Source organism: Mirounga leonina, unplaced genomic scaffold, assembly GCF_011800145.1.
Source record: "Mirounga leonina isolate KUSES-001 unplaced genomic scaffold, KU_Mleo_1.0 Mir_125, whole genome shotgun sequence".
Taxonomy (NCBI): domain Eukaryota; kingdom Metazoa; phylum Chordata; class Mammalia; order Carnivora; family Phocidae; genus Mirounga; species Mirounga leonina.
In genome coordinates, this window is record NW_023270305.1 from 64,340,881 (window position 1) to 64,352,274 (window position 11,394).

At 45.6% G+C, this 11,394-nt stretch overlaps 1 protein-coding gene across 1 annotated transcript; it reads right to left on the minus strand.

The window, feature by feature from the left end:
* Positions 1 to 6,583: 6,583 nt before the first annotated feature.
* Positions 6,584 to 7,512, minus strand: LOC118007466 (uracil-DNA glycosylase-like). Its single transcript, XM_035000504.1, is given in 2 exon segments — positions 6,584 to 6,870; positions 6,873 to 7,512. Coding segments are annotated over 2 exon segments (927 nt in total).
* Positions 7,513 to 11,394: the final 3,882 nt, after the last annotated feature.

The window sequence follows — 11,394 nt, forward strand, 5'->3', positions numbered from 1 at the left end:
CCCCATCAGTAGCCTTGGTAACATCTGTTCCTTGAGAGGACATCAAGGGATAGGGCAATGGAGCCCCAGGGATCACGTAAAACCCATCTTTCAATAAGGCAATTTACTGGCCCTTTGAAAATCAGGGGTCTGTGACATGAATAGAACATTCCCCAAACCACACATGCCTCCCCTCCCATAGAGACAGAGGGTGTCTGAGCATTGGTTTCTATTATGTCATATTCAAAAGACCAGTTCAAGAGCATTAGATTTTCTATACAGAAACTTACAAATATTTAGGAATTGAGAGTCATTATGAAACTACAATTAGAGGGGCTCCTGGGTGGCTCAGTCAGTTGGGCATCTGCCTTTGGCTCGGATTGTGGTCCCAAGGTCCTGGGATCGAGTCCCTCATCGGGCTCCCTGCTCAGTGGAGAGCCTGCTTCTCTCTCTCCTCCCTGCTCTTGTTCTGTCTCACTACTCTTTCTCTCTCTCTCTCTCTCAAATAAATAAATAAAATCTTAAAAAAAAAAACTGCAATTAGAAAACTGTCACTTATGACTGTTGGATTTTTAAGAGATGGGTAATAAAAATAACAATAGCAATAGAAATAACACACCTTTATCATAGCATTTTGGGTGTGTCAAATACACTTATATATGTTGTAAAACAGGGAACATTTGATTAGAATAATAGAATATTAGAGAGAGGTATTCTCAGGTGGCTACTTAGTATGTGAGGGCCAGGTTCCATGACAGCTGTTTGCATGTGTATGACAGACAGACACACAGACAGGCACCTCAAATGCTGCTTAACCCCCCCCCCAGGCCCCTGGCAATGAGCACCTGGGGGCACCCAGCTGTGCCACTGTTGAGACAGAAGAACTTGACAACTGTGAGTTGAGCCTTTAGACAGGGAGCCACCTCCCCATGCAGCCCCCGGGAGTCGCAACATTACTAGGGGCCAGCTGTGAGGGGCACATCTCATCATGCACCTGCCGGGCAGCTGCTGTTTGCAGAGTAGCAGCTGCAGGAAGGCGCCGGTGCTGATAATGAATGCCCTCCGTAGACGGGGCTCAGCTCCCACACACGATGGCCAGTCAAAACCAGCATGCACACACCAAGAGCGGGAACGGGGGGCCAGACTGGGTGGTTTGGATTATTGCTGTGCCTCTGGCCAGTTGCAAAATCCTAGACTTTTTTTAAAAAGATTTATTTATTTATTTGAGAGAAAAAGAGAGAGAGCACAAGCAGGGGGAGGGGCAGAGGCAGAGGGAGAAGCAGACTCCCCACTGAGCTGGGAGTCTGATGCGGGGCTTGATCCCAGGACCTGGAGATCAAGATCTGAGCCGAAGGCACATGCTTAACCAACTGAGCCACCCAGGTGCCCCCAAATCCTAGACTTTCATGAAGATTCAGAGAAGGAAAGTTTGGGAGCAAAGTGGGGTGGGAGGCAGCCAGCCCCAAGATGGTCAGTGTGATCATCGGCCCCTCTCATTTGACACTTGAGAAACTGAGGCCCAGAGAGAGGAAGGGACTTACTTAAGGTCACATAGTGGGTAGGCAGCAGATAAAGCACAATTGTCCTGGCCCTGGCTTGACTCTCCACAGTCACCTGGGTTGTCGTTCCCACACCTTATGAGGGATAGACCCAAAGGCCTGGGTCTATGGAGAGAGAGACCATTCTACAGCCTCGACCCTCCTTGAAATTCAGCCCAAATTAGCCTGCCACCTCTCAGCACTGCTCTGGGGGAGGCCACCCAGGAGGAAAGTATGAATAGACAGACTGAGGGACATTGTCCAGAAGTGCCTCTCCCAGCAGCTGAAGAGAGAGGCTGTTCTGGGACATGGCTCCTCAGGGGTCTTAGGGATGTGGCTCCTCAGCTGTGATCACTCCTGGGTGTCAGTTTGCACCATCACAGTCACCAGCCCAAGAACAATTCCAGACCAGTGAGGACCATGCTCCTGGGGGCCCTGGGAACAGTAAAGGGCACAGCCTTGGCATCTCACCTCTCCTTGAGTCACATGGGACAATAAAAAGGGGATCTGTGTTCAGCTGCTGTGGAAAAAGAATCTGGCAATTCCTCAAAAAAGGTAGACAAAGAATTAATGTTTGACCCAACAATTCCGCTCCCAGGCACATACCCAAAAGAATTGAAAACAGGTGTTCAAACACTTGAACAAGTACATGAATGTTCCTAGTAGCACTACTCACAATAGTCAAAAGGTGGAAACAACCCAAGTGTCCATCAACAAGTGAATAGATAAACAAAATGTGGTACATCCATACAACAGTATATTATTCAGCCTTACAAAGGAATGAAGCACTGACATATGCTAGTGTCAATGTACCCCAAAAGCACGATGCTAAGTAAGAGAAGCCAGTCACAAAAGGTCAGGCATTGTATGAGTCCATTTATATGGAATATCCAGAATAGGTAAATCCATAGAAATAGAAAGTTGATTAGTAGTTGCCCCCTTGGCAGGCTTGGCCACATGCTAGCTTCTGGACCCTCCACTCGGACACTGTCCCTAAAGTTAGTGATCCCCATTGAATGAGAGCTTCACTTTCTCCAAAGGACCTGTTAAAAGTCCCAGGTTTAAGTCTCATTTGCCTGAGCCAACCCCATGGCAGGTGGATGGAGTGCACCACTTGGATAGGCTGGATCTTGCCATCCCTATGGTGGGGATAGGGTAGGAGTGGGGGTGAGCTGCATAGGACCTGCCCCACCCAAGGCAGAAGACTGAGAAGGGGAGGGAGTCTGGATGGGCAAAAACAACAATATCTACTCCAGGACCACAAAGAGAGTGACTTCTCATGTCCTTCTCTTTGCTGCTCCCCCTCTCCTCCTGCTGAGACATTTTTGGAGGACATAGCACGAGGAGAATGATTTCTATGTATGTGGACCTGACTACAGGTCTTGAGTTCTTTGGCAGTCCTAACTTTTAGTCATCTGTCCCAATATCACATTTGGATCAGACCATGTGTCCTGACTCTAGATTAGAAAACACGGTTGGCGGCCCTCACAGCCCCACTGACTACGTGGGCTTTCCCCTAATCACTTTTTTGACCACCAAACAGTCTTGCCTCTACCAGGAACTAGCTGACCCTTTGGAGTTTTATTTCAGTGATGAATAGTGGATTTGGGTCCAGGAACATAGAGCTAGTAAAAGAGAGAAAAGAACAGTGCCTTTTTCCCTGTCCTTTCCCTCCCTGAGGCTGCCATTTTTCTCACACAGGATTCAAGTCCTCCTCTCCCGGACCTCCTTCTGCAACCTGTGGCCCAACCCAAGATCTTCCTTGCTCCGTCTCTCTTGTGCACACAGTTAGAACCATGAGGGCCCCCATTATATACTCGGTGATGATTAACTAAGGAATATATCCAACTGAAGGCATTCATTCCAGGAGGCTTCCATCTTCCAGGGCAGGGAATGACCTGCCTCAGGGACTTCACCCCTGTTCCCACTCAAGTCCTGTGCCTGGATGAAGGAATACTGCAGGCACTGAGCTCCTCCAGAAGTAAGGAGGTGGGAGTAGGCCAGAAGCAGGGAGAATGTGCGAACTAGGCCCTTTGTCCCGGCCCAAGTCAGGCAAGCATCCAACTCATATTCAGAATCTGCTGAGTCTCTACAAAGCTCTTTTTAAAGAACCAGTGCTGACCCCCATTCCAGCAGAGTAAGGAAGCCACTGCCTACTGACTTGAAAATTTAATTAACCACCTCTGTCTAGCTCCTTGTCTAAGAAACAGGACACTTCTCTCAAGAGTACAAGGGAGATGATTTGCAGTCTTTCTGAAATGTGGAAGGAATCCAGTGTGCTGGAGGAAAGGACAGGAGGTGAATGAAGAATATAGTTGTGGAGAGTGCCTGGTAGGATGGAGAGGCTGGGAGCTAGAAAACAAGGCTGACCTCCCTGCCTCTGCTCTGCTCTGCGCCCACGTAGCTTCACCATGCTCCCCACTGGCTCCTAACCCTTTAACCAACCCACCTGGTCAGTTCACAAACATACAGAAACAGTCCTTACAGACTGTTCCCTCTCGGGGGGAAAAAAGCAAACTGTACAACAGAAAGCCTTTTACAATCACAAATTCACCTCTTGTGGCATCCTATTAACGCAGATCTACCTCGGTGAGCTATGTCCTCCATCCTGAGCATTTCAGTCAAAATTGCATGTTTGCACTGATTGCCTGCCCCACTAACCCCACAGCCCTGTGGACTCCATTTGTTGGATGGACTCTGGAACCAGGCTGCCTGGGTTCAAATTCCAGCTCTGCCATTTGCTAGTTGTATAACGTTGGGCAAATAAGCTAACCTCTGTGCCTCGATTTTATCATCTGTAAAATGGGGACAATAGTAATACCTACTTTATAGAGTTGTTGTGAGGACTAAAAGTATTAACCTATCTAAAGCATTTAGAATAATGCTTGCAACATAGTATGTGCCAAGAAAATGTTAATTTATAACAAATTACTACTAAAAAGAGGTGGAGAATGGGTTTGAATAGGAACCAGCAGTCTCATTGAGAAGGCAAACTGAAACATTTACTGATATTTTAATGGGGAAGGAAAGAGTGATGAAAAAAGATAAGGGAGAGGGAAGAGGGGGAACCTAAAAAAATTGAGGAAGACCTGCCAGTGTGGACACAATGTCAATAAACAATATTCTCTCCATAGACAGACAGAGGTATAGATACAGATACGAAAGTTACATAAGCTCCATGATCATTAATCAACCCAGGTACTGGGGCAGTTGTTCTTGGCACATAGTAGGTGCTCAACAAATATATTTGAATTAAAATTTGGGGGGGGGAGAAATAATTGAAAAAATTGTGAACAACCTATAATGTAAAATATCCCATCATTTTAGCAAAATTAAATATGTATAGATAGATAGACAGACAGACAGATAGAGCCAGTCAACCAGGCAGAGGAATCATTAAAATAATTAATAACAGGGGCACCTGGCTGGCTCAGTTGATAGAGCATGTGACTCTGGAACTCAGGGTCATGAGTTCGAGCTCCATGTTGGGTGTAGAGCTTACTTTTAAAAAAAGAAAAAAAGGAAAAAATGATTAACAACAGTAATTCTCTCAGGATAATGGGATGGAATTTGGGGTCATTTTTGTTTTCTTCTTTTTTGCTTTATCAAATTTTTCTTTTTTTTAAGATTTTATTTATTTATTTGTCAGAGAGAGAGAGAGAGCACAAGCAGGGGGAGCAGCAGGTAGAGGGAGAAGCAGGCTCCCCACTGAGAAGGGAGTCCTGTGTGGGACTCGATCCCAGGACCCTGGGATCATGACCTGAACTGAAGGCAGACGCTTAACCGCCTGAGCCACCCAGGCGTCCCTTGAATTTTCAATTATTCTATGTTAATTACACAGTATTTATACATGTCTTTTTTTTTTTTTTTTAACCAACAATCTTTTATTCCCAAACTCACTCGGGGTTAACTCTTTCCCTGGCTAACACATCAACAGCATCTCTAATAGGATCGAGGATAAAGGTGCAGACCTAACAAAAATTGTCTCCCCAACAAAGGATTACTATATATATATACATATATGTATATATATACATATATGTATATATATATACATCTGCGTAAGTATTTTTAAAACAGCAAAATTCACCAGTGTTGCAGGAAAAAAAAAAATCCCCATGTGATTTCAGTCCATAAAAAACAGGCTTTGGCAGTCTGCTGTGTTAAAAACTCCAACTCGGGTGCCTGAGTGGCTCAGTTGGTTAAGCGACTGCCTTCGGCTCAGGTCATGATCCTGGAGTCCCTGGATCGAGTCCCGCATCGGGCTCCCTGCTCGGCAGGGAGTCTGCTTCTCCCTCTGACCCTCCCGACCCTCCCCCCTCTCGTGCTCTCTGTCTCTCTCTCTCAAATAAATAAATAAATAATCTTAAAAAAATAAATAAATAAAATAAAAACTCCAACTCAGGATACACCTAGGAGAAAAGCATTTCCTCGCTTAAAAAAAATAAAATTTAAAAAATGTCCCTTTCTCTTTCTTCCAGTCCAACTTCTACTGTTCATTCCTAGGAACACCCACAGGATAACTGTAAAAACAAACTCCAGCTCACTTCCCTCTGCCTGTCTGTGAAGGCTCACACAGAGGAACAGTCCTCAGGAATTTTCATCCCTAAATTTCTGGGCACTTGCAAACTGTCCTCCTGTTTCCTTCAAGGAGGGGCCTGAGGGCTTGCGGAAGGATCTAGGGAGTAGTGTACTTGGCCAAGAACTGGAATGCCAGGTGGGGCAAAGAGGGGGGGGGCTTTCTAGATAAACACACCTGACACCTTACAACCTCAAGTCTAATCTGCCAGGTAAAAACAAGTAGAAGCTGGCTGTACCAAAGAGGTGCTTCTGTCCCCTGTCCCCTTTTACCATAAAGGTGACAGAAGAAGTCTTAAGTGTATTTGACCTCCACTCTCTCCCAGATACTGTGACCTCAAGTTTTAGGCCAGAGCCATGTTGCAAAAACGCCATTTGGTCCCACGGTAGAGCCTTCACTGCTTCTGTCTGGATCAAGCTGCCACTCCTGGCAAATACTTCGATAGCAGCTTCTAGAAACTGCCCAGAGACAGCCCTCCAGCTCAGGGTCACAGATCCTTCCAGTTGATGGGCTCCTTGCCAGACTTCTGCTGCAGCTCATTGGTTTTAGAGAAATGTCTACATTGGAAGAACCCTCTGTACCCCGACAGCGGGGAGGGCTGCGCAGCCTGGAGAACGTGGCGGCCTTTCCTATCGATGGCACTGCCTTTCTTCTGAGCGTAAGAGCCCCACAGCAAGAAGACAAGGCCACTGGAGTTCCGATCTAGCCAGGACACAACCGCATCAGTAAATTGCTCCCATCCTCTCTCCTTATGAGAATTAGCCTGATGTGCCAGACCATGAGGACAGCGTTGAGTAAGAGAACACCTTGCTTGGCCCACCCGGATAAATGACCAGGATGAACGAAACCATCTAGGTCTGTAGACAGCTCTTTATAAATGTTTTCCAGACTGGGCGGCGGTGGAACGGGTCTTCGAACACTAAAGCAGAGCCCATGGGCTTGGTTGGGTCCATGAAACGGATCCTGACCCAGGATGACAACCTTCACATGTCTTAGGGCACACATTTGGATCCACGTGAAGACTCGGTGTGGGGGTGGATAAACAGTGTAATGTTTTCTTTCTTCCGCAACAAATCCCATTAGCTTGATGAAATACGGTTTCCCGAACGCTGCGCCGAGCCTTGTCTGCCAGCTCTCACCGAAACCCACCGGCACGTTGCGTGCGGCGAGTCTGAGCCGGGCATCCTTGTTCCTCCGGATGCGGACCAACTTGGAGGGACTCAGCCGCGAGGAGGGCAGTGTGCTGGGGTCCTCCTGCCCGACCTGGGACGTCTTGGCAGGGCTGGCCGCTGCATCTGCGTTTTGTTGAGCTGCCGCCGCCAGGCCGGTCCGTTGGTGGGCCGGCTCAGGACTGTGGGCACGTCCTTTCCCCGCAAGGCTCAGGGAGAAGGAGTAGAGCATCTTCTGGCCGATCATCCCAGAGCCCAGGAGAGCAGAGGCGAGCCGCCCGGGGAACCCATGGTATGCACCAGCCCTGGCGGTCCAAAATTGGCCTATTTATACAGTCTTTAAAAACTTATGTCAAAGTCCACTTGGGACAAATCAATACACATATGGTCTTACCTACAGGACAAAAAATCTGGGTCAGATTTTAAAATAAAAGTTGAAATAGACATTTAAAAATTAAGAAGTGATTTGGCATTGGAAGAGAGGGCTCCCTCTGCCCCTCCTCGCTCGTGCTCTCTCTCTCTCTAAAATAAATTTAAAAAAAAAAAGAAGAAGAAGAAGAATGTACACTCTTTGCAAAGACAGATATGGAAACTGGAGCCCAGGGAGGTCTAAACACTAGAGCCTGTGGCTCTATACCTAATATGTTCCTCATTTGTCCCTTTTTTCCTCTGCAGATACAACTTGATCAACAGTCCCCTCAATGTGGTGTGTCTATGGGGAAACTAAAAGTTTGCCATAAAATTGGCTTCATGAATCCACCTATATTCGATATCTGACACATCCTGGAAGAAAAACACTCCCCATTGGGTTTCACAGGCCGGTTATTGCATGCACTCAAGGGGTATTAAAAGGATGACAGGCCAGCCAATGGAGTCATGGATTGTAAAAGACAGAGAAACTTTCCTCTCTTTTTGCCACAGTTCCTTAAACACAATATGCTCTTTCCTGCTTCCACACTAGCACTCAGATCCACTCTCCTGACTGGGATGTCCCCTTTCTTCCAGTCCATCTGAATTCTACCCATCCTTCAGGACAAGCCGCCATTCTGCCTGCTACCCAAAGCTTCTTCTGACTCCTGTGGTCCTCACCACAGGCTCCTTTCTCTCATCTATGATGAGTACCAAACGGTCAGCTCCTACCTGTACCTGCTGTGTCATGGTCCTTACTGCTTCATATATGTGTATCTTGACTCCTGAGCCAGGCTTTAAGCTCTTGAAGGGACAGCAGAGCTCAGCACGTGCACACATATGCGCACACATGCACACACACACACACACACTTACATCACATTGTTCTGTACTTGATAGGTTCTCAGTAAATATCTATTCATTGATTATTTGGGAATATACCAGGAAGCAGCTGAACAATCACAGGCATTCTTTTTTTTTTTTTTTTTTTTTTTTTTGACAGAGAGAGAGATAGCGAGAGTAGGAACACAAGCAGGGGGAGTGGGAGAGGGAGAAGCAGTCTTCCCACCGAGCAGGAAGCCGGATGCAGGGCTTGATCCCAGGACCCTGGGACCATGACCTGAGCCAAAGGCAGACACTTAAAGACTGAGCCACCCAGGCGCCCCAATCATAGGCATTCTTAACAAGTTCAATTAGGAATCTCATGTACCAACTATATATTATCTACAAGAGACTCACTTAAGATCCAAAGACACAAATAGATTGAAAGTAAATGGGTGATGGGGCACCTGAGTGGCTCAGTAGATTAAGCATCTGACCCTTGGTTTCAGCTCAGGTCCTGATCTCAGAGTACTGGGATTGAGTCCCACATCAGGCTCTGCTCTCAGTGGGGAGTCTGCTTAAGGATTTCTCTCCCTCTCCCTCTGCTCCTTCCCCCACTTGTGTACATTCTTTCTCTCAAAAATATTTTTTTAATTTTTTTAACAAATGAAAGTAAATGGGTGGAAAAAGACATTCTATGTAAATAGTAACAAAAAGAGAGTTGGAGTGGCTCTACTCCAGACAAAATAGACTTTATTTTTTAAAAAATATTTTTTATTTAAATTCAATTAATTAACATATAATGTATTATTGGTTCCAGAGGTACAGGCCTGTGACTCATCAGTCTTATATCATACCCAGTGCTCATTACATCACGTGCCCTCCTTAATGTCCATTATCCAGTTACCCCATCCCTCCATCCCCCCTCACCTCCAGCAACCCTCAGTTTGTTTCCTATGATTAAGAGTCTCTTGGGGCACCTGGGTGGCTCAGGTGGTTAAGTCTCTGCCTTTGGCTCAGGTCATGATCCCAGGGTCCTGGGATCGAGCCCCGCTTCAGGCTCCCCGCTTAGCTGGGAGTCTGCTTCATCCTCTCCCTCTCCCTCTGCCAGCCACTCTGACTACTTGTGCTTTCTCTGTCAAATAAATAAATAAATAAATAAATAAATAAATAAATAAATAAATAAATAAATCTTAAAAAAAAAAGTCTCTTATGGTTCGTCTCCCGCTCTGGTTTTTGTCTTGTTTTATTTTTCCCTCTCTTCCCCTATGATCCTCCGTTTTGTTTCTTTAATTCCACATACCAGGGAAATCATATAATTGTCTTTCTCTGATTGACTTATCTTGCTTAGCATAATACCCTCTAGTTCCATCCACATCATTGCAAATGGCAAGATTTCATTTTTTGATGGCTGTATAATATTCTATTGTGTATGTATATACCACATCTTCTTTATCCATTCATCTATTGATAGACAGTTGGGCTCTTTCCATAGTTTGGCTATTGTGGACATTGCTGCTATAAACATTGGGGTGCAGATGCCCCTTCAGATCACTACACTTGTATCTTTGGGGTAAATACCCAATAGTGCAATTGCTGGGTTGTAGGGTAGCTCTATTTTCAACTTTCTGAGGAACCTCCATACTGTTTTCCAGAATGGCTGCACCAGCTTGCAGTCCCACCAACAGTGTAGGAGGGTTCCCCTTTCTCTGCATCCTTGCCAACATCTGTCGTTTCCTGACTTGTTAATTTTAGCCATTCTGACTGGTGTGAGGTGTTATCTCATTGTGGTTTTGATTTGTATTTCCCCAATGCCGAGTGATGTGGAGCATTTTTTCATGTGTCTTTTGGCCATTTGGATGTCTTCTTCAGACGAAAAAGACTTTAATTTTTTTATTATTTATTTATTTATTTTTTAAGATTTTATTTATTTATTTGAGAGAGAGAATGAGAGAGAGAGAGCATTAGAGGGGGGAGGGTCAGAGGGAGAAGCAGACTCCCTGCTGAGCAGGGAGCCCGATGCGGGACTCGATCCTGGGACTCCAGGATCATGACCTGAGCCGAAGGCAGTCGCTTAACCAACTGAGCCACCCAGGTGCCCCAAGACTTTAATTTTTTTAAAGATTTTATGTATTTATTTATCAGAGAGAGAGAGTGCATGTGAGTGCACAAACAGGGGGAGCAGCAGGCTGAGGGAGAAGCAGGCTCCCTGCTGAGCAAGGAGCCCCTTGTGGGACTTAATCCCAGGATCCTGGGATCATGACCTGAGCCAAAGGCAGATACTTAATGGACTGAGACACCCAGGCATCCCAAAATAGACTTTAAATTAAAAATTGTTACAATAGACCAAAAGAGGACATTATATATTGAAAAAAAGGTAAATCTATCAAGAAGCTATAATAATTATAAACACATATGCACCAAATAACAGAGCCCCAAAACATATGAAGCAAACACTGACGGATTTGAAGGGAGAAATGAGTTTAATGATAATAGTTGAAGACTTAAATACTCACTTATTTATTTATTTATTTGAGAGAGAGAGAGAGAGAGAGAGAGAACATGAGTGGGGGGTGCAGAGGGAGAAGGAGAAACAGACGCCCTGCTGAGCAGAGAACCCTGAGATCATGACCTGAGCTGAAGTTAGACTCTTAACTGACTGAACCACCCAGGTGCCTCTAAATACCCACATTTAATAATTGATAGAAAATCTAGACAGAGGATCAGTAAGAAAATGAAGCCTTGTTCAGTCCAAAAGGAACCCCCTCCCCCAAATGCAAATTGGAAAGAAAAGGAACATGATCGACCCTGTTATTGTAAGCACCTCTGTACCATCTGCAACATTGCTTATCTATCACTGCTCAGACGCACTTGAGACGCACCTCATGTGCACTGCTCA